This window comes from Mesoplodon bidens (genome assembly GCF_964165515.1).
Source record: "Mesoplodon bidens genome assembly, chromosome: 18".
In the NCBI taxonomy this organism is placed as follows: Eukaryota; Metazoa; Chordata; class Mammalia; order Artiodactyla; family Ziphiidae; genus Mesoplodon; species Mesoplodon bidens.
The window spans coordinates 53,003,724-53,030,101 of record NC_138175.1 but is presented as its reverse complement, the minus strand read 5'-3'; the positions used below and the strand labels follow the sequence as shown (position 1 = coordinate 53,030,101).

Here is a 26,378-nt window from a genome sequence, read left to right as displayed (position 1 = left end):
GCAGGCGCGAGCAGGCTCAGGGCTCGGGGGCTCTCCCCCAGCAATCCCTGAGCAGGTCCATGTGGAATAAGGCTGCCCCCGTGAGCAGGCGCGCGGCGAAGAGGTGGCGGCAGGGCAGACGCCGGGCGGCATGGATGGAGCAGCTGCAGCGCGTCAGGGCTCCGTCCAGGAAGAAGTCCGAGGTGCCGTCCTTCAGGGCAAAGCCAGCTCCTGTCCAATGGAAACCGCGGGTCCCGTGCTGCCGGGCGAAGGCCAGCTCTTCGGCCACCAGCTCTGCCAGCTCTGGCCCGCAGGCCGCTCGGAACTTGGCCAGGGGCTCCCAGTCCACTTCCTCCTCCTCCGAGGGGCAGCAAGGCCTCTTTGATTCCCTGGGGCCTTCTCCTCCGCTTCCTTCCTGTGCGCTCTCTCCGGCCGCCAGGTACATCCTCCTTGTCACTGCCCACTCTGGGTCACCCTCCAACACAGTCCCCACGGGAGTGCTGCACGTGACTCCATTCCCCAGCCCTAGACGGCCCCCTGCTGTGTCCCCACACTCCATCCCCTGCCCTCCTCTGCTCCTGGGGCCCCCAGCCTGGGCTCCCTCTCCATCTCCATTCTCCAGGCCTGTCACCCTTGTGTCCCCCAGCTGGACCAGAACTACATCCTCCAGGTCCCTTCTTCTTTTGACATCCAACCTCACTGCTCGCTCTTCTCTAGTCTCTGGCCCTCTCTGCCTCCCATCTCCCCATTGGGGCCCCCTTAGGTCTCCGTTCTCGGGGACCAATTCCGGGGGCTTCTCCACATGGACCCTCCTCCAGTTTCTGACCTCCAGCCCCCTTTCCTTCTCTGCTTCCAAATGCGGCCCCTTCCAGTCTCTGGTTTTCGGTCCACTTACCCTCTCATCGTGCACCTGGGCCCCCCTCCAGGGGCTCCCGTCAAGAGTGCTGGTTCTCTCATAATCAAACAGGGTCCCCCTCCCGTCTGGGGTCTCCAGCAGCCTAATCCTTCCATCCTCCAGCTGGGCCAGCCTCCAGGTATACTCTTCCAATCCTCTCAACCTCTGGTCCTCCACCTGGGCCCCCCTCCAGATATAACCTTCCAGTCCCCAGTCTTTCTCACCCTCCAACGGCCCCCCCCTCCAGTCTCTGATCGCGGGCCCTCTCAAGTGCTCGTTCTCCAACTGGGACCCTCTCCAGACACTCCCCTCTAGCCCTCTCACCTTCTGGTTCTCCAAGTGGACCCCTCTCCAGTCTCGGATTTGCAACCCTCTCCCCTTCTCATTTTCTACCTGAGCCCCTTCCCGGTCTCTGGTCTCCAACCCTCTGGCCCATTCCTTCTCTAACTGGGCTTCTCTCCGAAAACTTCCTTCCTTCCGCGCCCCGCCCCAGTTTCCGGTTTCCACGCCCTTCATCCTCTCGTCCTCCACTTGGGCTCCCCTCCCCAGCTCACCCTCCAGCCAAGGGCCCCCATCGTCGGACACATCCGGCGCCGCCTCCCCAGCCGCGTCGGCCCACTGCATGGCCACCAGGTCGCGAAGGCACTGCGCCACGCTGCGCGAGGGGCTCAGGCGGCGCAGCAGGCGTCGGCGGTGGCCGCGCACCAGGGCGCACGCGTCCAGGTCGCGGGCCGCCTCGAAGGCGCGGAAACGCACCCACATGTCCCGGCGCGGCGCCCAGTTGCGCTCGAAGTAATCGACGAAGGCGGCCGGGCCATGGGCGCGCAGCTCGGCCAGCGCCTCGGCGTAGGCGGCGGGCGACAACGCGCCCGCCAGGCGACACAGGCGCGGCCACAGGCCCGGGTCCTCTCGGCCGGCGCCGCCCAGCTCCTGCGCCTTGCTGAAGAGCGTCTCCAGGCCCTGCGCCCGGCAGATCTGCACGCGCGCGCCCGGCAGCAGCTGGCGCACGGCGGGCAGCTGTGCCGCCACTTCGGGCCCGGCCGTGAGGCAGCGCACACGGCCCTTGACGTCGGGCGCGCTCTGCAGCAGCGAGGCCAGCGCGAAGCGCAGCAGGCTCGGAGTGCCGGGCCGCGCCACGCAGCAGGCGGCCTGACGCGCGCGGCCCGCGCCGTCCACGCACAGCACCGCCAGCAGATCCAGCGCGCCCTGCAGTCCCGGCAGCCGGTCCACCAGGAGCATGCGCGGGAAGCGCCGCAGCATCGCCCGGGTGCGCGATGTCAGGAAGAACACGGTCTCCACCACCGCCTGGTCCTCCACGAACACCAGCTTCACCTGCGGGCGGGGGCGGAGAGGCGGGGAAAGAGGTCAGGAGGTGTCCGGGGTCGCCCCGCCCACGATTTCCCACTCGGGGGAAACGGGACTCCGTTCATTCATTCTTTCTTACGTGCGTGCATTTTTGACCAGCAGGAGGCAGTGCAGGAGAATGATTAAAAACGCGGATTCCGGATTGCCTGGGTTTCCGATGCCGGCACCACCACCTAAGAGCTGTGTGGTTTTGCCCACTAGACAGCCTCTCTGAGCCTCAGTTCCCCCTACTGGGAACTGGGTATTCATTCCTTCCTGCGGTCAGAGGCACTCTAGGGCAGTGGTTCTCAAAGTATAGGTTCTGGAGCAGCAGCGTCAGCATCGCCTGCTGGGACCTTGACAGAAATGCATATATTCTCAGGCCCGCCGCAGCACTGCTGAGTCAGAAATTCCCGGGGAGGGGCCCAGCAATCTGCTTTGACAAGCCCTCCCGGGGATTCCCACGCACGCTCAAGTTTGAGAGCCACTGGTCTAGAAGTAAAGCGCAGGGAATCCTGGCTTTGAATCCTAGTTCTGGATCCTGGTTTTGTCTCTTCCCAGCTGTGAGACCTCCGGCAAGTCACTTCCCCTGGCATTTTTTTTTGGCTGCACCGAGCTGGCTTGTGGGATCTTAGTTCCCCAACCAGGGATCAAACCCAGGCCCCTGGCAGTTGAAGCATGGAGTCCTAACCACTGGACCGCTAGGGAATTCTCTCCTCTGGCACTTTAGCTTCAGTTTCCTTTTATGCAAAATGGGAATATATGTCTATTTAACGCTTGTGGTGAGGCTAAATAGAGATTATCCATGTCCAAAGCTTGGAATGATGCCTGGCATGTATCAAATCCCAGCTATCATCACCATCTCCCTTGAGTTCTCAGCAGCATTCAGTACAGTGACCCTGTCCCCTTTCTGGAATGTCGGTCTCTTTTGGCTTCTGTCACCCTGAAAAACTCCTGGCTTTCCTCCTTCTTCCCAGCCATCTCCTCTGCAGTCTCCTTTGCTTGCCCCTCTTCCTCTGATCCACCTCTAAATGTTGCTGCGCTGCAGAGCTCGTCCAGGCCCTCTCCTCTCCTCTCTCGTGTCTCTAGGCTCAGCCAAGGTGATCTCATCCAGTTACATGGCCTTTAGCATCTCTAAGCTGATAACCCTCAGTTCTGTATCTCCAGGCTCCAGACCCACCTACTAACCTGTCTCTGCAGCAACATGGACCCTTAGACAGCTCACGTGTCCCTTGAGACTGATGGCCTGAAGGCACCCTTGATTCTCACTCCCCACCAACCTGCCCCTCCTTGGTCGGCCGTCTCTTCCTCAATGGCTCCACCACCCACTTTATAGCTCAGGCTCCGGCACTCAGGGCTGATTCTTAGCTCCTCTGCATGCAGTCCATCCCCAAATCCTAGCAGCGACGTTCAGAATCTGACCCCTTCTCCCCACCCCCACGGCCACTGGTCAGAGCCATCACCATCTGTCACCTGGATTATTGTAGCTGCTTCTGCCTGGGCTCCCTGTCTCTCCATGTCCCCCACACGGCTGCTGGGGGCATTTTCAAGACTCTGACCAGATCAACCCCTCCCCTCCTTAAAAACCTTTCCCAGAATTTCCCATCACCCTCAAGTCAAATCCAGAGTTCAGGCCACAGCTGTGCACTGGGCGATCAGGCCCTTGAGCCTCATCTCTGTCCCTCTCGTCTGCCTTGGCCTCAGCCACTCTGGCCTCATTATTTTTGCACAAAAGCCACTTAATGGGGTAGGGAGATTAGCAGCGATGAGCTAGGGTCCCCTACACCAGGCAGATGGCTAGACTGTTTCAGCCAGGCGCTGCAGAGCTGGCCCACAGCTGCAGAACCAGGATTGGAATACAGTTTAAACACAGATCTCTCCACAAACCATTCTGCCATAATCGGACCTCGTCCTATGAAACCAGTTAAAATGCAAGGCACAGTTCTCCACTTACAAGACCAAAAGAAAACAAAAACAAAAAACAAAACCCAAAAAGTCAACAACAACAAAACAACTCTATTAAGAAAAAAAAAAAGTCTAGTGGAGTCCAAAAAGAACAAGAAAATTGCTTTCCTCACCCTAAAATTATACATTCAGCATCTTAAATAGAAGAGGCATTCAATAAATTTTATAGAAAAGCCTAGTCAGCTTACCACTGAATTGCTTACAATACCACTATCGTTTTTTTCAACCATCATTAATTTTTACACCTACTATTACTTTATGATTTAATTTATCTTAGCAGATGTTTCCATCTAGGATGGTTCTGTCCAATACAGTAGCGATTTACATTTAAATTAAGATTTAAAAAGATATAAAAATTCACTTGCTCAGTCACACTGGTCATATTTCACTGCTCAATAGCCACGTAAGGCTAGTGTCTACTCTATGGGGCAGTGCAGATAGAGGACATTTCCATCACCACAGAAAGTTCTATTCGACGGTGCTGGTCTAGAAACTAACGTAAAGATAAAAGTCATCGTATGTTAATTAGACTTACTGGGGCGATCATTTCACAATATATACAAATATCAAATCATTATGTTGTACACCTGAAGCTAATAGAATGTCATAGGTCAATTACATCTCCAAAAAAAAAAGTCCTACTGTGTAGCATAGGAAATTATATTCAACATCCCATGATAAAACATAATGGAAAAGAATATAAAAAGGAATGTATATGTGTGTATAACAGAATCATTGTGCTGTACAGCAGAAATTAATACAGCATTGTAAATCAACTATACTTCAATTTGAAAAAAAAAATTTAATAGGCATAATGGGTTTAAAAAAAAAACCTTACATGTTTCTATAGTATTAGGTAAGTTCTTACCTTTTTCTCCTTGGGAAAAGGAATAAGAGAAAAGTAAAAACACCAAAACGTATTTGCCTTGAGACTTTTCTGGAGCTGGCCAGCACTTGCCTAATTAGAAGCTGACTTTCATTCTTAAAGAGAAAACTTAGATTTCTGATCTTGAGTTTTCTTTCTAAAGAGGGCACATAAGCTTTTCTTGCACAGCCATTTGTTCATTAAACGGCATTTACTAAGCACCTACTATGTGCTTGACACTGTGTTAGCCTTGAGGAGACAGAAGGGACTGAATGAGGCAGGTGCAAGTCCTGTCCTGTTGGACTGGCCAAGTCTCCATGAACAATAACACAACTAGTGTTGCTTTCAGCCGAGAGGCCCAATGACTGGATAGGTAAGGGTTCCTGGACCCTGGAGCCAGACCGTAGGTATCCAGATCCAGGTTTTTCCTCTTACTAACTGTGCGGATTTATGCATCAGCTGTGTGACTTAGGGAAAGCGTCTGAACTTCTCTGTGCCTGAGCTGTTCCCATCCACAAAGGTGGGGAGTGTAACTGCATTGACCTTATAAAGTTGCTATGAGGATTAAATGGGTTAATCTGCATGAAGCATGGAGATCAGTGCCTGGCACGAGGTCAGTGTGTATTGAGTGATAGCTGTTATTATTATTATTATTATCATCCAAGTGTGGAGGACATGCTAAAGAGAAAGGCTAATGGGACAGAGGTTGGTGTGTGGTTGCTTGTGGGGATCTTAGTTCCCCGACCAGGCATCAAACCCAGGCCCACGGGGCAGTGAAAGCACCAAGTCTTAACCACTGGACTGCCAGGGAATTCCCAGTGTGGGGTCCTCTGACTGAGAGAGGGTGATTGCTGAGAGGGGACCATTATTTTCCTTATATTGCAGATAGGGAAACTGAGGCTGAGAGATTCCAGGTTTGCTGTAAAAGATTAACTCAGCAGGTCTGGGTTGTCCAAACCCCACACCTTCCAAAGAAAGGTCTGGTTCTTTCCTGACTCCTAGGAGACAGCCTCTAAGCCCTTGGAATGTCCTGCCCAATAGAGTGTCTTTGTTCACTTGGGGGGCTTGGGCCACCCTAAATAGTCCCTTGCTAACAACTGGTTTATAGTGGGGGCCTCGGGCTTGACCTCCAGAGGGGCTGGAGACTGAGGTCAGCCACTCAGGCAGTCATATCTACATGACCAAACCCCAATAAAAACCCTGGACTCGAGGCTTGGGTGAGCTTCCCTGGTGGGCAATACTCCGTGCATGTTGTCACACACTGTTGCCGGGAGAAATAAGCACTGTCCATATACCTCCACTGGGAGAGACCACTGGTCTCTCCTGGACCCCACCCCATGCGCCCCTTTGCTGATTGTACTCTGTATCCTTTTACTGTAATAAACTGTAACTGTGAGTATAATGGCTTTGCTGAGTTCTGTGAGTCCCTATTGAACCTGAGGGTGGTCTTAGGGTCCCTGACTACACCAGGGAAGTGACTTTCTCCAGATCATGGTGCTAACAAGCAATAGGGCTGGGATTCAAGTCCAGGTCATAAAGGATGGTGGTGGGGGAAAAGACAAGGTGTGGACGGAGATGTGTGGGTGACACTGGAGGGGTGTGGTAACATGTGATGAAGGTGGGAGGGGGATACATAAATGAATGAATTTCTTGGCCTTCCCTGGTGGCGCAGTGGTTGAGAGTCCGCCTGCCTATGCAGGGGACACAGGTTCGTGCCCCAGTCCAGGAAGATCCCACATGCCGCGGAGCGGCTGGGCCCATGAGCCATGGCCGCTGAGCCTGTGCGTCTGGAGCCTGTGCTCCGCAACGTGAGAGGCCACAACAGTGAGAGGCCCACGTACCGCAAAAAAAAAAAAAAAAAAAAAGAATGAATTTCTCTACCAAATATTTACTGAGCAAATCAGACATGCCAAGTGCTGCTCAAGCACTGAGGAGGGCCAATAAGACACCTCTGAGTGGGAAGAGAGAGCCTGCAAACCAAAGATGAATAAATATGAACAGGAGATTTCACGTGTGTAAAGTGCTGGGGAGAACTAACCCCCCAGTTCCAAGGCATTAACTCTTTCAACCTCCACAACAATCGGGCACAACAGGTCCTGTTATTACTATCCCCATTTTTCAGATGGGGAAACTGAGGCACAGAGAGGTTCAGTTGCTTGCCTGGGGTCACACGCGTAGTAAACGGCAGAGCTGGGATTTGAATCCAGGCAGTTTGGGCGCAGGGCCTGTGCAGCTGACCACCAGACTCTTCACAAAAGTGATTGCATGGGCCTGACACACAGGCTTCTGGGTTGAGGCGTAGAGTGGATGGTGGGGCACAAGCGGGGATGGAGCAGCCCAGGAAGGAGCCGACTGGAGGATGGGAATGATCGTGGGTACCGTCTTAGACACACAAATCGGTGGCACAGGGATGCATTAACTATAGACCAGATTCCACAGATGTGGACATCAGAAACCATGCCACACAACACTCCCTACCCACACCTCTTCCTATATTCAGGCACACAGCCTCCTTTTTCATGTGAACAGAATACTACTACTCTCTAGACTGTTCCCCCGCAAAAAATGAGGGAATAAAAATAATAGCTAAACAGCTAAACCATATAGAGCTTCCTACTTTCCAGGCACTGTTCCTTACACACACACACACACACACACACACACACACACACACACACACCCCAACCCTAACAACTATGAGGTAGTGTCTATTATTATCCCCATTCTATAGATGAACAAACCAAGGTCTGGAGAAGTTACATAACTTGTTCACAACTTACTGGATGTTCCCCAGCCAGGAAATGGCACAGCTAGAATGTATGTAAAGTTTTTAGTGTATATCTGTACAAATAAAATCAAGTTTTTAGCTGTTACTGTATCACCCCCAAAGTGGCTGGCCTGATGTAAAAATAGGCTACTGGACACAGAGGAGATTCCCTTGGGGAGCCAGGAAGAGGCAGAAAGGCTGAGACTGAGCCACAAGAGTCCAGGGTAACTGGACTCTTTCAGGGGAAACACAAGCCCCAGATTCAGATAGGGCTCTGGGAGACCCTCAGTGAAACAGTTCTATAAGCCTGTGGTTGTCTTTTTCCCTGTGCCAAGTAATGGTGGGTTTCTCCTGTCCTGGGCACTTGGCAGGACTGCATCTCTCTGCCCCCCTGCAGTTCTCCACGGTCACGTGACTAGCTTTGGCCAGTGAGCAAGAAATAAAGTTCAGTGAGGTAAAGCCACTGAGATTCCAGGGCTGGTTGTTACTAAGGCAAAACCCAGGCCATCCTGACTGTCATGTCTTAGGACACTCATTGCTCATCCTAAATCTTTCTTTTCTAGAGAGAAACAGATCAGTGTGGCACATTGGGACTATTGTCTATTTTTTATCTTCTCTTTTAAAATGAATTATTCAAATGTGCCAAAATTCACAAGGTCCCAAAGCCAAATAATAGAAAGCTATCCCGCACTGGGTCCTCTTCCTACTTCTATTTTCTAACCACTCTGTTGCCATTCGCTATTCTTATGTCCATCCACATCTCTTGCTGTTCTTCTAGATTTTCTTTATGTGAATACAAGCAAGTCACCTTTATATTCTTATTTTCTCCGTTTTACACATACGATATACCACGTACATTGTTTTGCTCCTTGCTTTCTTTTTTTTTTTTTTTGTAACTGAGAGATCTGTTCAGATCAGTTCCTAGAATTGTTCTCACTCTTGTTTAAAGCTACATAGTATTCCAGTTATGTAACCATTACCCATGGGTGGGGTTTGGTTGTTTCCAATCTTACTTTCACGAACCCCAATGATTAACCTTGCGTGGAAATCATTCGGCATCTGTGCAACTACATCTGCAGGATAAATTCCCAGCAGTGGGAGAGGGAGTGGTCAAAGGGTGAGTGACTTGGTAATTTTGACAGATATTGACAGAGTCCTCTGCTGAGATTGTACCAGCTGACCAGTTAGTATTCTTAAAAGTAGCACACTCAGAACAACTTTCACCTTTCTCAGAAGGCAAAACGTACACATGAGAGAGGGCTGCAATGTTTCTGTGCAAGATCCATCTTCACCCAGAAAGCCAGCTTGCTTGCTGGTTACTCTGGAGCCTGCCACAAAGGAGATGGGATTAGATGCCTCAGCCCATCATCACCGCCTCAGGGCAGATTATAAAAGGTCTTAACACCTCCTTGGTTGAAGCAGCTACTCAGTCTTGCCCACAAACGGTGGTTGTGGCTTTGGGGTACACTCTTCTTGTCTGATCCCCTCCCAAGACCAAGTGAACGACCTCAACACAGGGGGTCCCCGGCATTCAGCTTCTCAAATATAATCGCTCCTTCAGGAAACTGCTGGAAGCAGAGAGAATAATATCCAGAACGCTTTTGCTATATCTTATAAGTGAAAAAAGCCAGGTGAAACTTCCGTGTAAAGGTGACAGACTGAACACATCCTGCTAATTTCACTCCTTCCTGACCTTCAAGTACCTCTATAGAAAAGGGGTTTTTAAAAAAAGTTATAGAGGCATTAGGAAAGGAGACAACAGGACCCAAACTTCAGAAGTTGGAAAGCAGGTGAACAAGCTGACCACCGCTCCCCCCAACAAAAAAGAAAACAAAAGCAACCTCCCCAAAAACCCCCATCAGTTGGGACCAATAGCAGAGTCCTCAAAAGGAACTGGCAAATCCCGGCAGTGCGGGGAGGTTAAAACAAAGGATGTGAGGGCTGTTTTAGAAGCAGTTAGATCTGGTAAGCTCATGCTTTTTCTCACCCCCAGGTGGCTGGAGATTTATTCTGTGGAGGCGGTAAAACAAAAAGGGTTGCTGGCCCTGGGGACATCGGGCCCATCTGCTGGCGGGGCATGGGGGAGTGGTAGTTCTGTGCATCTTGCTGATGGAGGGCCAGCTCCCCAGCTCTCTTCCCCAACATGGCTCCCAGAAGCCAGCAGCCTGTTCTTTACCTGCCAGCCAGCCAAGTGGTTGGAGTTTTCTCAGGGGGATTTGATCGGCCCCAGAGGAAGAACAAAAGATGCTACCATCTGGCACGCCCCAGTATACAAAGCAAGATGCAAAAAAGTGGGTATAACGTGCTACCTTGCTGGGGGAGGGGACAAGGGGAAATAAGGTTAAAAATAAAGACAAGCAAATGTATCTGTGTATAAAGCTGTGCCGTTCCATCCAGAAGCCACTAGCCACATGGGACTGTCGAAATTTCCATTAAGTTAAATTAATAATTCAGGGGAATTCCCTGGCGGTCCAGTGGTTAAGACGCCACGCTTCCACTGCAGGGGGTGTGGGTTCAATCCCTGGTTGGGGAACTAGGATCCCACATGCCGTCCATTGTGACAAAAAAAAAAAAATTAAGAATTCAGTTCCTCAGTCATACTGGCCATATTTCAAGCACTCAATAGCCACACCAGCTACCCTACTGGACAGCGCAGACACACATCATTTCTAGCATCACAGAAAGTTTTACTGGACAGCACTGGGCCATAGAACAGAAAGATATATAAAAGATAGATAAGCCACTGATACTCCAGCAGCCTCTGAGGAGGGGCCCTGAGGGTCAGGAGGTGACAAGGGTACTTTTCACTACATACCCTTTTGTACCTTTTGAATTTAGGACCATGTGAATGTCTTACATATTCAAAAAGCCAATTTAAATTTTTTTAAAAAGGAATAACCCTTTCACTGGTATGTCTCTTGGTTTTCTAGAACTTCTTCATTTCTTTAAAAAATATTAAGGTGGGCCAACATATGACTCTACAATCCCACTCCTGGGCATATATCCTAAGAAAACTCTAGTTTGAAAAGATACATGCACCCCGATGTTCATAGCAGCACTATTCACAATAGCCAAGATGTGGAAGCAACCTAAATGTCCATCGACAGAGGAATGGATAAAGAAGATGTGGTATGTATATGCAATGGAATGCTACTCAGCCAAAAAAAAGAATGAAATAATGCCATTTGCAGCAACATGGATGGACCAAGAGATTATCATACTAAGTGAAGTAAGCCAGACAGAGAAAGACAAATACCATATGATACTTATATGTGGAATCTTAAAAAAATGATACAAATGAACTTATATACAAAACAGAAATAGGGCTTCCCTGGTGGCACAGTGGTTGAGGGTCCGCCTGCCGATGCGGGGGACACGGGTTCGTGCCCTGGTCCAGGAAGATCCCACGTGCCGCAGAGCGGCTAGGCCTGTGAGCCATGGCCGCTGAGCCTGTGCGTCCGGAGCCTGTGCTCCGCAACGGGAGAGGCCACAACAGTGAGAGGCCTGCATACTGCAAACAAAACAAAACAAAACAAAACAAAAACAGAAATAGACCCACCGACATAGAAAACAAACTTATGGTTACCAAAGGGGAAAGGCAGGGGGAGGAATAAATTAGGAGGTTGGGATTAACATATACACACTACTATATATAAAATAGATAACCAACAAGGACCTACTGTATAGCACGGGGAACTATACTCAACAGTTTGTAATAACCTATAAGGGAAAAGAATCTGAAAAAGAATAGATTATGTTTATATGTATAACTGAATCACTTTGCTGTACACCTGAAACTAACACAATATTGTAAATCAACTATAATGCAATTTAAAAAAATTAAGGTGGGGCAAATCACAGATCCAGGAGTCAAACTTGGTTTAGGCTAGATTTCATGACAGCGTCCAAACTGGGCGTTAAAAGGATGATCCCTTGACATTGAAGGCTTTCCATTATGAATATGCTGCTTCTTGCAAGGGCGACCCTACATAGGGTGTTTCCAGGATACAGCTAGAACTGACCGGGAGGGGCCCGAACCTCATTTCCAAACTGGGGAATAGCTGAGTGGTGAAGAGCATGGCCTTGGATCCAGACTGTGTGGGTCTGAAGTCCAGCTCTGTGGTTAAGTAGCTGTGTGACCTCGGGCCAGTTACTTGCCCTCTCTGTGCTTCAGTTTCCTTATTTGTAAAGTGAAGATGAGAATGGTGGATTCCTTTCTCATAGTGTGCTAGTGGTATTTAAATGGATTACAATTTATAAAGCACTTAGGGTAGTGCCCAGCACATAGTAAGTGCCTGATAAACGTTTCCTAAATTATTATCAATACTATGTATGGATAGAGGGCTGGGTTTCTGTTGGTGGCTTGAAGAGGGCTGGTTACTGGGTATGAGGTGTAGATGGGGGGAGTGCTCTGGACTTGATTCTGGAGAGTGGGTTCACGCCTCATCTCTACCCTGAGTTGGGACCTCTTCCATGCATGAAAGAAAAGCACAGCCTGAAGGAGAAACCGATTTTCTTTCTTTCCTTCCCTTCCTTCTTTCTTCCCTTCCCTCCAAGCCCACCCTAGCCCTGAAGTTGGATCAAAGCAACAGAAACATTCCTCGTGGAGGAGCCTCACCGTTCCTCCAGCACATGGATCTCGCTCCAGCCTCTGAGCCTTCGCACTGGCTGTTCCTTCTGCCTGGAACTCACTTCCTTCTGAAGACAGAATGGGGGACCCCCTCCCTCCAGTCTGTCTCCTTTGCTTCACCATCATGTCCTCACAGAGGCCTTCCCTGACCACTCACATTAAAATAGCACCCTTACAATTGTCCACGCCCTCGCCCATTCTTCACCATTCTCCTCCCCAATCCATCGTATTATGTCATGTAGCACCCTCCCTACTGAGACGTGATCTGGGGGGCGGGCACAGGGGTGTTTGTGAACACTCACTAAACTCTATACTTATCATTTGTGCATATTCTATGTGTGTCGTTTCAGTTAAAAACAATTTTTTTTTTAAATAGCACTTTCCATCACTCTGGATCCTCTTTCTCCTAGCCGCAACCCTAATGACCTGATATCATATTTGGATGCGTCTATGATTGGTTTCTCCCCGGACAACTGCAAGGTTGTAGTAGCCAATCACTGCAAGTGGCTATTTACATTTCAATTCGTGAAAATGAAATACCATTTAAAAATTCTGTTCCTCAGTCCTACTGGCCGCAGGGCAAGCGCCCAATAACCACATGTGGCTTCGGAGCTACCATACTGGACAGTGCGGGATCACAAGGCATTCGCATCACCGCAGAAAGTTCTAGTGGAGGGCGCTGCCTTAGGGGATGAGTTCTCTGAGGGTAGGGACCGGGCCATATCTTGCAGGCGGCCGCCCCCGACCACCACCCCATGCCTCGATAAATCTTGAATGAATACGCAAAGGAATGAATGAAAGGCGTGAATGGATGAGTGGGCGGATGGATGAATGAATGAACGGCCCTCGAGTCTTGGGCGTGCCTCTCCGCAGCCGCGCCCTCCCCACCCCGCCGCCACCACCCACGCCTGCCTCTCCCGAGACCCCACCTTGGCCTCGGGGTCGGTGCGGAAGAGCCCCTCGAGCACGTGCAGGGCGTCCAGGACGCCGTGGTCGCGGCCCTTGCAGTAGGAGAGGAGGCGACGCACGTCGGCCGGGGCCACGAACTGCTTGGAGATCTTGTTGGTGGTGCGCACGGGAAGGCAGGCGTTGGCCAGCAGGTGGCCCGGGCGGAAGTAGTAGGCGAACTCGAGCGGGCAGGCCGGGTGTGAGTGGGTCAGCTGGCACTCTGTCACCACGAGGCGGTCCCGCAGCGGGCTCAGCTTGACGATGATGAAGGCCGGGCAGCCGGGCTGGGGGGACCTGCGGGAGGAACGACCACGGCCGCCAGTCACATCACCCTGCTGCCTGCCCTCTTCTGCCTTCTCTCCTCCCTCTCCTTTATTCTTATTTTGACTCTTTAACATTAAGAATTGTTTCAGGGGCTTCCCTGGTGGCGCAGTGGTTGAGAATCTGCCTGCTAATGCAGGGGACACGGGTTCGAGCCCTGGTCTGGGAAGATCCCACATGCCACGGAGCAACTAGGCCCGTGAGCCACAACTACTGAGCCTGCGCGTCTGGAGCCTGTGCTCCGTAACACGAGAGGCCGCGATAGTGAGAGGCGCGTGCACCGCGATGAAGAGTGGCCCCCACTTGCCACAACTAGAGAAAGCCCTCACACAGAAACGAAGACCCAACACAGCCCTAAATAAATAAATTAATTAATTAAAAAAAAAAAAGAATTGTTTCAAGGAGGGGAAGGGATTCATTAGGAGTTTGGGATTAAAATATACACAGTACCATATATAAAATAGATAACCAACAAGGAACTATACTCAATATCTTGTAATAACCTATCATGGAAAAGAATCTAAAAGAAAGAATACATATATAACTGAATCACTTTGCTGCACACCTGAAACTAACACAACATTGTAAATCAATTATATTTCAATAAAAATTTTAAAAAATTTGTTTCCAACATAGAGAAGAATAGAGGGCCTTAAGAATATGCCAGCTCTGTGACCTTGGGCAGGTCCCTTCAGGTCTCTGGGCCTCAGTTTCCTCTTAAAAGGGAGTAATAATCATCATACCTTTCTCATAGTGTTGTTGCGAGGATTAAAAGAATTGATACCTGGAAAGCACTGAAAAACACTGTCTGGAACATGGGGGAGCGCTGTACGTTTGCTAGAATTCTGCACCCACCACCCCCAGCTCTATTAAAAGTGAATGCATAGTTTATTATACTTACCTCAATCAACTTTAAGAAATAAAATATTTCATATACTCCTGTATCTGCTTTTGATTTAGTGATAACAACATTGCAAGCTGAGGCCTTCTGTGAACCCTGTCTCAACAATGTCCCCTCCCTCCTTCTGACCCCAGAAGTAGCCGCTACCCAAATTAGGTATTGAGCATTCCCACATATGTTTTAATGTATCTATAAACACATGCCACGGAGCAACTAAGCCCGTGTACCACAGCTACCGAGCCTGCGCTCTAGAGCCCGCGAGTCACAACTACTGAAGCTTGCACACCTAGAGCCTGTGCTCCGCAACAAGAAAAGCCACCACAATGAGAAACCTGCGCACCGCAACGAAGAGTAGCCCCCGCTCACCACAACTAGAGAAAGCCTGTGTGCAGCAACGAAGACCTAATGCACCCAAAAATAAACAAACAAACAAATAAATATTTTAAAATACAAGTTTAAAAAAAAAACAGTGGAAGGTATGTTACCAGGTTTTAAAACTTTGTACACATGAAAAGGGGCTCAAACTCATTAGGCATCAAGGGAACACAAATCAAAACCCTAGGGTGGTATATATACACAATGGAATATTACTCAGTCACAAAAAAGGATGAAATAATGCCATTTGCAGCAACACGGATGGACCTAGAGATGATCATACTAAGTGAAGTAAGTCAGAGAAAGACAAATATCATATGATATTGCTTATATGTGGAATCTAAAAAAATGATACAAATGAACTTATTCATGAAACAGAAATAGACTCACAGACATAAAAAACAAAGTTATGAGGCTTCCCTGGTGGCACAGTGGTTGAGAGTCTGCCTGCCGATGCAGGGGACATGGGTTCGTGCCCCGGTCTGGGAGGATCCCACATGCCGCGGAGCGGCTAGGCCCATGAGCCATGGCCGCTGAGCCATGGCCGCTGAGCCTGCGCGTCTGGAGCCTGTGCTCCGCAACGGGAGAGGCCACAACAGTGAGAGGCCCGCGTACCGCAAAAAAAAAAAAAAAAAAAAAGAAGTTATGGTTACCAAAGGCAAAAGGGGGGAGAGGGATAAATTAGGAGTTTGGGATTAAATATACACGCTACTATACATAAAATAGATAACCAACAAGGACCTACTGTATAGCTCAGGGAACTATACTCAATATCTTGTGATAACCTATAATGGAAAAGAATCTGAAAAAGAATATATATATGTGTGGGTAACTGAATCATTTTGCTGCACACCTGAAACTAACACAACATTACAAATCAAGTATATTTCATTTAAAAAAAAAAACCCGGAGCTTCCCTGGTGGCGCAGTGGTTTAGGGTCTGCCTGCCAATGCAGGGGACGCGGGTTCGAGCCCTGGTCCGGGAGGATCCCGCGTGCTGTGGAGCGGCTGGGCCCGTGTACCACAAGTACTGAGCCTGCGTGTCACAACTACTGAAGCCCACGCGCCTGGAGCCCATGCTCTGCAACAAGAAAAGCCACTGCACTGAGAAGCCCGTGCAGCAATGAAGACCCAAAGCAGCCATAAATTAAAAAAACAAACAAACAAAAAAAAAACCCTAGGGAGAGGCCACTTTACACCAGCAGATAAAAGAGACTGATAACATCAACTGTTGGTGAGGATGTGGAGCAACTGGAACTCTCAGATGTCGTTGATGCAAGTGTGAAATGGTACAGTCACTTTTGAAAAACTGAGTGGCATTATTTACTGAAGCTGAGCATGTGCCTCCTCTGTGAATAGCATTTCCACTCAAGATAAATGCCTGCAGATGAGCACCGAAAGATGTGTACTAGACTGTTCATAACGGCACCATTCATATTAGCCAAATACTTGAAACAACCCAAACACAGAATAGAATAGGAAAACAAGTTGTGATATATTCCTAAAAATAACATACTAATCAACAATAAGAATCAACAAACCATTACTCTCCCCCCAAACATGGATGATCTCACAAACCTGCTGGATGAATGAAGTCTGACACAAAAGAAGATCCACCACATGGTTGTAGTTTATAGAAAGTCCAACAACAGGCAAAGCTAACCTCTGCTGGCCAAAGAGTGGACAGTGGTTACCCTGAGTGGTTATGGGGGGCATGGTGGAGGGGGTGCTTCTTGGCACTGGATGTATTCTGTCTCTTGTACTGGGTGCTGGTTACATGTGCATTTTACTTGGGGAAAATTCATCAAGTTGTACATGCAGGATGTGTGCACTTTTCTGAATGTGTGTTTTTAAAAGTATACTTGGGGGACTTCCCTGGTGGTCCAGTGGTTAAGATTCCGTGCTCCCGGGCCTCCCTGGTGGCGCAGTGGTTGAGAGTCCGCCTGCCGATGCAGGGGATACGGGTTCGTGCCCCGGTCTGGGAGGATCCCATATGCCGCGGAGCGGCTGGGCCCGTGAGCCATGGCCGCTGAGCCTGCGCATCCGGAGCCTGTGCCCCGCAACGGGAGAGGCCACAACAGTGAGAGGCCCGCGTACCGCAAAAAAAAAAAAAAAAAAAAAAAAAAAGATTCCGTGCTCCCAAAGCAGGGGGTCTGGGTTTCACCCTTGGTCAGGTAACTAGATCCCCCATGCCATAACTAAGACCCGGCGCAGCCAAATAAATAAATAAATATTAAAAAATAAATAAGTAGAAGTTTACTTGGGAAATTTTTGTTTTCTAGCATGATGTCAGGCGGAATGACAGCCCCCCCAAGGATATTCACATCCTAGTCGCAGGAGCTGGGCAATGTTACTGTACATGGCAAATGGATTTTGCAGACATGATTAAATTCGGATCTTGAGATGAGGAGAAGATACTGGGCCCAAGGTAATCACAGGGTCCTTATAAGGGGAAGAGGGAAGCAGAAACGTCAGAGTCTCAGAGAAAGATTGAAAGATGCTACGCTCTTGGCTTTAAAAGTGGAGGAAGAGGCTGCAAACCAAGGAAAGTGGGTGGCCTCTAGAAGCTGGAAAAGGCAGCAAAACGGATTCTCCCCTCAAGCTTCCAGAAGAAACGCAGTCCTGCAGACACCTTGATTTAGCCCAGTGAGACCCGTGTTGGACTTCTGACCTTCAGAGGTGTTAGGTCACACGTTTTAAGCCGCTACATTTGTAGTTATTTGTTACAGCAGCAACAGGAAACAAATATAAGCATCCCACTCTATATATCCTTTTGTAGCTTGCTTTTTCACTCCTCAGCTCTTCAAGACTTTTACGTTTCATTACTTGCTGCCTGATATTCCACTCTGCAACTACGCCAACTGTTATGTTGCCTCCAGTTCTACCTTCTTACAAACAACACTTGAGTGAACACTCTCTTATACATCTCTTTGTGTGTGAGCAAGAGTCTGTCCTGAACAGCGGTTTTCAAACTGAAGGGCATGGCCCATCACCTAACATCAATTTAGGGAGTGACATCCAGCATGGTAGAAAATTAAAGAGCGCCGCAACTACTAAGCCCACGCGCCACAAACAGAGAGAAGCCTGCGCACTGCAACGAAAGATCCTGTATGCCACAGCTAAGACCTGCAACCAAGACCCAATGCAGCCAAATAAATAAATAAATAAATAAATATTTAAAAAACAAAAACAAAACAAAAAAAAGAGAATAGGGCAAAAGAAAATCAGAGTATATTTCCCTGATAATATTTAAATTGGCATCTGCTGTCTGAAAGCAGGTCCATGTTTCTCCAAGGGGAGGTGATAATCAGCATTTTTGGTAGATTTCACATTTATAGAGCAAGGGTTAGCAAACTTGTTCTGCCAAGGGCCAGACGGTAGATATGTCCTATTGCTATACTGCAGACACAGCCTTGGGTGATATGTAAATGAATGGGTGTGGCTGTGTGTCAATAAATCTTTATTTATAAAGTTGAGCTGCAGGTTGCATTTGGCCCAAGGGCTCCTAGTTTGCCAACCCTTGTAACACAGACCATCTGGGGCCTGGCATATAGTTAAGAAGCCTGGCTCCCAGGGGGTAAATGCCAGTAGCACACCCCACACCCAAAATGCTCCTACGTTCTTTCTAAACAGTCTCTGAGGAGGGGGATCCTTCTTAGGATCCACCCTGAGGACCTCCAGTCTAAATACTTAGGAATTGTCTTTGTTAAGTCAGAAGGGGATCCTTGACACACCCTTTTCTCCTTTATGCACGAAGTAAAACCCTGGAGGCTGACAGATTTTAAAAATCTACATAAGCATTTAAGACTTTTTGCCTAACTTAAAGTAACAAAAATAATGCAAATTCAGAAAAATTGAAAGTGTAAAATCATTCTAAATAAAATACAAATGCGGAGCCACCATGATGGTATCAGATGCAACTCAAACAAATTTCCAACACACAGCCATTTCTGACCTACCAAAATGGCAAGTTCATGGGGTTCTACCCAGTACATTTGTCTAGAAAAATTCACGGGCTTTGGGGAAACTCTCTGGTTTGACCTCTTTTGGCCGTAGAACAAACTCCCCCCCACCACCCCGCCCCGCTCAGGGGAGGTTACCTCTTCTGGGAAGCCGTGCATCTTACCAGAGAATGGCATGTCCCCTCTGTGGGTTCCCAGTATCCCACACAATGGTCTAAGGCAGCCTCAATAGGCCATTTCTCTCCATCTATCTGGGGGAATAATACCAACTACCCCACCCCCGTAACTGGAAACTCCACAGGGGCAGGAATTTTAGTCTGTTTTGTTTACTGTTGTATCCTCAGCACCTAGAACAGATCCTGGCCCCTGGGAGGTGATCAGTTCAGTAAAGGAACGATGAGTGAATGACTGTATCCCCCTGTCTGAAACCCAGGTACCAGGCACACCACTCATCACTCACCCCACCAAAACCACCCATCACAAGCCCTCTCATGCCTTTTGAACTCTCCAAATCGTCCACTTTTTTCACATTTCCATTGCAACCAACTTACTGTAAGTTCTTTCCCTCTTCCCGAAACATCCTTTTCCCTTCATCTAGTTAACTCCTACGCATCCTTCACAACTCAGAGCCAGCATCACTCCTCCAGGAAGCCTTCCCTGACCGTCCCCAGGCAGATTCCATCACATATTGGGGTGATGATTTGATTGATGCCCATCTGTAATGAATTCTCCCCACTGAATGTGGAGTACTCCCACTGAAATCCCAGCATCGAAAACATATACACCCTGCACATAGTAGGTGCTCAAAACGAACCTCTTGGGTGAATGAACAAACACATGGTACCTAGGACCAAAATATCCTTAGGGTGTTGGCACATTCAACTCTCATATTAACGATCCATGATTGAAATAAAGAGAGAGGAGAGGGAGGGAGAGAGGAAGAGGGAGATAGAATGGTAATTAAAAACATGGGTTTTGTGGTCAAACTGTGTGGGTCCAAATCCTGGTTTTCCCTCTTAGCAGCTGTGTTATCTTGGGAAAATCCTTTAACCTCTCTGTGCCTCAGTTTTCTGGAAATTGGGGCTAATAATAATACTGACCTTGCAGGGTTGTTGAAGGATTCAATAAGAGGATTAAATTATGTATATGGTTAGAAAAGGGGCTGGTGCCTGGTAAACAGTTAGTTTAAAAAGTCGCTGCTATTTTCAAACATCTTTTTTTCTTCTAAAAGTACCATTGCTAGGACTTCCCTAGTGGCCTAGTGGTGAGGATTCCGGGCCTTCACTGCTGTGGCCTGGGTTCAATCCCTGGTCCGGGAAGATCCCGCAAGCCACGCGGTGCAGCCAAAAAGATTTAAAAAGTACCATTGCTTTGTTTTGCACTCCACTTGTCCATTTCTTCTGGATCTTTCAGGTTCTCAAGATCTTTGTGCTTCCAAAGGCTGGTGTGTGTTGGGAAAGTTTGGCAATCCTGTTCTAGCAACAGAAGTGCCGTGAGAGGCTGGGGGAGAGTGGGAGAGCGCCGGAGCTGGAGGGGGGAAGAGGCAGGGACGGTGATTTGGAGGTCACTGTGCAACCTCCAGGAAAGGCGGAAGGAGCGGCCGGAAAGATGGCCCTTCTGTGAGTTCCCTGGGCCCTAGCCCCAGCCACCTGCCTGGCCTCTGGTTTCTCTCCTCCAGTCCATCCCCCATGAGACCCCAGAGGGTCTTCTGACCCCCAGAGCTGACCCGGCTCACAGCCCTCCCAGGGGTCCCCAGTGCCCTAGGATAAAGTCCCAGCCCTTGGACTCAGCCCCGCAGGTCTGGGCCTGACACCATGCTAGCCACATGTCCTGCCTTTTCTAATATACTAATTCTCCAGACTCTGTCCTTGGTCCCTGGGCTGTGACACTGGTCAGGCCCTTCCTGAGCAGCTAGAGGGATGGAGGGGCTCAGAAGTGATGGGCTCCCCATCCAGGTAACATCCCACTGTCCACCCAGTCACCAGGCCCAAGCCCAAGGCACTGTCCTTGCCTCCTGGCTGGCCTGTCACTCCCTCCCATCCCTTCTGCCCCCTGGTTCCCCTCCGATATTTGTAGAGGGACAGTGCCTGCATGTAATATGTGCCATGTGTTTAAGTCAAATACTGACATACACAAATATATAAATAAAGAAAATCCTTCAAGGCTCCACTTACTGGTCACCTCTTCCAGGAAGCCTTCTAGATCCACCCTGGAGACTCTCAGTAGAGCTGACCATTCCTCTTTTATCCTCCTCCATCTCCCTCTTCAACATCTTTCTCACTACTTTGGGCCATCTTTTTTTGGGGGGGGTGTCTTTGTCTCCTACATTAGATCCTGAGCTGCTCAAGGGCAGAGACCTGCTCTCTGGGTTCCACACGCCTCTCGAAGAGCATGCACACAGTAGGGGCTCAGTAAGTGTCTGTTGCTTTGCACTGGGTTCTGTTAACAAGCAGAGATTCCAGATTGGGCCTAAGCTTCCAGCAAGCTCTCGTGTTCTAGGTATCTGGGTGATGATGGGTGTTTGATCCTGTTCTGCTTCCGGATCTCCAAGTCTGTTTCCTGAATAAGCAGTGAGTAAGCTACTGAGAACCGTAATTCTCACAATAAATGTTTAATTAACTGTGAGTGAGCATCACTGGTACCGAGTGCTCACCTGGGCTCTCTTCTGAATGACTGGCATGTATTTGCTCATTTAATCCTCACAAAACCTATGCGATCAATACTATGGCTTCTCGCCTTTTCCCAGGGAGGCAGCTGAGGCCCAGAGAGGGGACGTCACGAGCTCAGTGTCACAGGCTGATCATCAGTGGAGCCATGGTGGGCACCCAGGCTGCCGGCTCCCTGGTCTGTGCTCTTGGCTCCTGTAACAGCTCTCCTGCACCCAGCCCCCCCGTGTTCCAGGCACTGGGTAAACGCCTTCCTGCTCACGGTAACCTCTTAACAGCCCCACGAGGCAGGTACTGCGCTAACCCCCTTTCAGAGATGAGAAAACTGAGGCTTGGAGATGTGAAGTCCGTTGCCCAAAGAGACCCACCCAGGAAGTTGTGGAGCCAGTCTCAAGCAGCCAGCAGGCAGAGCCTGTGTTCTTAAGTGCACCTCTCTGTCCATGGCTCCCATCCAAGGGTCTCCAACTCACACACAGACAGGGGCCAGACAGGCAAAACAAGGATGTAGCAAAGGATGAGGTGGCAGAGAGCAGTGGAGTCTGGGGCAAACCTGAGTGCCAATGCCCCGTCTAATTGGGGTGGCCATCTGCCACATGAGAACAAGGTCTCAGCCTCTTCCCGAGCTTGAAGGGAAGCTGGAAACCCAACATTGTATGGGGAATGTTTAGGGTTTAAAATTGGGGTCAATTAAAACACCCCTGGCCACTTGGGTATGTTTCCTAGCCCTCTTGGATTCCTCAAGCCCTTTGTAGCATTACAGTTGGAGGGAACTATTTGTGAGTTTGTTCATATCATGTCAGCCTTCTGTCCGGTATGAAAGTTCCAGAAGGGCGGGGAATTTGTCTGTCTTGCTGAACTCCCCACTCCCCCAAGTGAAATATCCCTAGTTCCCAGCATGGGACCTGGCCCTGTATTTACTGAATGGATGGATTTTTTTTTTTTTCTATTTTTGTCCTGTGGCTTTCTCTGCAGCTCAGCCTCTGATCTCTTTGTAGGTGTCCCAAATCTGGCTCTCACCTGTTTTTCTGGCTGGCTGGTGTCTCTGGTGCCACGTCTCCATGTTTCTGGAATTTTCTTTTTTAATGTCTCTTGGTTGTGTGTGTCTATCTCACTCCCTGCCTCTCCACGGGTCTCTGTTAAAATCTCTAAGTGGAGCCCACCCTCTGTCTGTGCCTCGGTCCTTCCAGCAAACTGGCTCTGTCTCCATCTCAGGAAGCTTCCCTCCTTGACCCTCTCGGCTTCTCTTCAAGGTGTATTTAGCGGTTTTAGTTGGCACCTCTCCCCTCCCAATCTCTGGGGTGAGGGCTCACTGCCTCCCCCTCCCCCGGGCCGCCCTTCCCCCCCAGCCCCCAGCAGGACAGGAGGCTCAGCTCACGCACCCCACGGCGGGCCGGCTGGGCGCGCGCACGTCCTTGCACACCAGCCGCACGTAGCTGTACTTCAGCACATCGATGAGAGTGTAGAGCGGGGGCGCGCTGGCCCAGCGGCAGCGCGCCAGGTGCATGGAGCTCTTGACGAAGAAGAGCGCCAGCCGCTGCTGGCACCACGCGTCGAAAAAGCGGCTGAACTCGGCCCACGAGAAGAAGGCCCTCTCCCGCAGATCCTGTTCCTCCTGCCCCGTTGCCGTGCCGGGTGGGGGCTCCATCCTGGGGCGCCTGGGTGGGAGGGGTGGGGAGGACACGTGGATATCAGATCCATCCCCTCCCAAGGCGTCCTGCTTCCTCCATTCTCGGCCTGCCTCTTGGGTGCTGATGCCTCTATCCAGGTGGGGCCTGGGGCGGGATATACACGTTAATCTCTATACATGAACCTCTAGCCCATCTTTGGCCTCCTTCCACCCCCCTGCTTTATTCCTGGGACAGCTGGAACCTGTCATCCTGATCTCTAACTCCAGTTCTGGTCACCTCCTCCATAAATGTGATCCCTAGGCACAGTTGGGGTCCCTCTCCCAATATATGATTCTTAAACTCAATTGTGGACACCTCCTCGAATGTGTTCCCGGCTTCCAGGTAGGACCTCCTCCCCTTCCAGATGTGCCTCCTACATTTGGCGGTAACCTCTAGTGCCTCCATTCGTCTGGAACTCCCCCTTCCATGAGCGTACACAGGGGCTATAACCCACATCCAGCTGTGCCCGCCTCTAAAGATGCTCCATCTCCGGATGTGCTCTGCACATCCAGTCATGGACCCCTCACCCCCGGTCATATTCTTCATGCACCTGTGGCTCGCTCCTCCCCAGATGTGTCTCAGATACTGGGCAGTTGTTGCTCCTCTCCAACATGTGACCCCTATATGGGTTGCCACATCCAGCTGTGCCTCTGCTTCCCAGAGATGCTCCCATATCCAGACTTACTCCCCACATCTAGTATGGCCCCTTCGCGTACAGGTGTGTGCCCCATTCACTTGTGGCCAATTCTCAGAAGTGTCACCAATATTCATCTGTGGTCCCCACCTGCCCAGATGCACCGCCCAGCCCAGCTGTGGCCCCCTCCTCCCATCTACATCTATCATCCTCCCCGAGATATGGGTCCTCGTCCTAAACATGGCCCGTCGTCCTTAGATGGGCTTCATCACCCCAGATGCTCCCCCACGTCCAGCTGCGCCTCCCTCCTCATGAAGCCTCTCCCAACCGGCTCCAGCCTCCGCAACCCCTCCCAGCCCCGCCTGCCTTGGCACCTCCCATCCCGGCTGTCCCACCCAGCTGTGCCTCTCCCCTCCCCCAGATGTGCACCCTTCCCGCCCCTCCCCACTCACCTACCCGCCCCGGAGCGGCGTCCACATCCCACAATGCCCCGCGCCGAGGCCCGGCCCGGCCCTTGCTCCCGGGATGCCCTGCGCGGCCTCCCGCCTCTCTTCCCGCCGTGCGTCGCGCAGCGACTTCCACCGAATCTCCCTTTTCCCGCCGGTCGCTCCGCAGACCCCCAGCCACACCCACTCATCCAGAGCAACAGAAGGCCTGGGGCTGTTTCCCAGCGTGCTCTGCGGGAGAACTTGCCCCACTTCACCCCCTTTCCTGGCACTACCGCGTCTGGGAGACTACAACTCCCAGCGTCCTCCGCGCGGCGGTGGCGCGGACGTCGCCCGGCCCCGCCCCTCGGCTCGGCCCCGCCCCCGCCCGCCGAAGTCTGCGCGCGAAGTCCGTGGCGCGAATTTGGGACTGCAGTGTAACGCCGAGCGGTTCCGGGTGTGGCGTTCTGGACAGCGGCGCGCGGGCTCGGCGCGAGGCAAGTGGCGCCGGCCGTGAGGGGTTTCAGGGTTGGGGAACGGCACGCGTGTCGTAAACTCGGGGCTCATGCCTTCTCCTGGTCGATCGGCTGCAGAGAGTGGACGTAGGGGTCGCTGAGGAGGCGGGGAGCGCGCTGCGGAGGGGAGAGCGCGGGCAGCAGGCCGCTGGAGGGGGCGGGGCTGCGTCCGCTGGAGGTTCAGGGCCGGGTAGAAGGTAGACGAGGGCCGAAACCCTTGTACGGGACAGGGTCCGAAGAGAGGCCTGGAGGGGCGGGCTACCTGGAAGGGGCGTGGTTATATAGGGATGAGGGGCGGGGAAAAGGCTGTCGGTGGGCGAGGCCATCCGGAAGTTGGACGGGCCGGGGGAGGTGTGCCCACCTGGAAGGGGTGGGGCTAGGGAAAAGTTGAACAGTGGGCGGGGCCGGGGGAAAGGTTGAAGGCGAGGGGTCAGCTTTAAGGGGTGAGACCAGGTAGATGGAGGTGGGGCCAGAGGAAAGTCAGTGGTAAGAGCTAGGCCTAGGCAAAGGCCTTATGAAAGGTCTCGAACCTTCTGGACGGGGGGAGGTCTGGCCTTGTGTATGCCTGATGAGGGGGCGGGGCCAAGGGAAGAGCAGTGAAGGGGAGGCTGGACAGCGAGGAGGAGGCTAAGGCCTGGGAGGGGGTGGGGCCATAGAGGAGGTTAGCTGAAAGGTCTGGGCTAATTGTTACCTGAGATGGTGGAGGGAGGGCCAGAAGAGCTTGGGGAGGGAAGAGAGAAGGATCTTGAGGCCCTTAAGTGAGGGGGAAGCTTCAAGAGTAAGGGGGAGGGTACTTGGGAGGAAGAGGGGGCGTTTGGAAAGGAGAGCTGGCATCTGAAAGCTGAGGAGAATCAGTGAGGGGAGCCAGCAGAAAATGGGATTAAGGACTTCACTCCTTGGCCACCATCCCCTTTTCAGCCCGTTTGAATCTCTGACTTATTAGGCAGCCTGAGAAGAAGGCACGAGGAAAAGGCAGGAAGGACGTGTTAAGTAAGACCTCCTTAATTTCATCTTATCTTAGGATTCCCTGGGAGCTCGGTTGGCCTGCAGATTTTCCCCCTCCATTCCCAGGATTCTGATTCAGTAGGTCTGGGAGTGCGGTGGGGATATTTTAAACGTGAATCCCTGGCGGTTCTCAGAACTGGCACCCTTCGTTTATAGTATGCGTCATTGACCAACTGTGTGGCCCTGGACAAGGCAGTTTCCCTCTCCTGTCTCAGCTTCCTGAGTTGTCTTTTGGGGGAATGCTGAGCTGTTTTAAACCTCAGAGCAGGAGGGAGAGTAGCATATTTATGGGAAAGGTGTAAAATATTTCGCAGGGGTCGGGTGAGGATAGGGGACAGGTCAGGAAATGTGAGCTTTTACTAAATAGAAGAAATGCAGACTTGAGCCTTCTGGCCTGTCATCCTCAGACCATTCACCCCTAAACACCCTTTTACCTCCCCCTTGTTACCATGGTCTCCAGGTTTGAAAGATCTTGCTTATAAACCCTAAATTCTTCAGTAATGTTTTTGTTATC

The 26,378-nt window shown here is 50.7% G+C and overlaps 2 protein-coding genes across 5 annotated transcripts in view; one reads left to right on the top strand and one right to left on the bottom strand.

The window, feature by feature from the left end:
• On the bottom strand, nucleotides 1-24,629 carry ZSWIM9 (zinc finger SWIM-type containing 9). Of its 3 annotated transcripts, none has more exons than XM_081216209.1 (4): nucleotides 24,372-24,629; nucleotides 22,998-23,390; nucleotides 13,375-13,687; nucleotides 1-2,206 (listed from the first exon to the last, which is right to left on the bottom strand). In XM_081216209.1, exons 1-4 carry the CDS (start codon nucleotides 24,554-24,556, stop codon nucleotides 17-19), a joined length of 3,081 nt encoding a protein of 1,026 aa, XP_081072335.1. In that variant the 5' UTR covers nucleotides 24,557-24,629; the 3' UTR covers nucleotides 1-16. The 3 variants fall into 3 exon arrangements, with proteins under 3 accessions (XP_081072335.1, XP_081072336.1, XP_081072337.1); XM_081216210.1 differs by having other exon boundaries at nucleotides 24,376-24,493; XM_081216211.1 differs by having other exon boundaries at nucleotides 22,998-23,273; nucleotides 24,376-24,493.
• The window catches only part of LIG1 (DNA ligase 1), a 41,583-nt gene continuing 39,833 nt past the window's right edge, over nucleotides 24,629-26,378 (top strand). Inside the window, exon 1 of one of the 2 annotated variants that reach the window (XM_081216212.1) lies at nucleotides 24,629-24,841. The gene's annotated coding sequence lies outside the window, so the exon portion shown is untranslated. The remainder of the gene's footprint in view (nucleotides 24,842-26,378) is intronic. The other variant, XM_081216213.1, reaches the window with a different exon arrangement.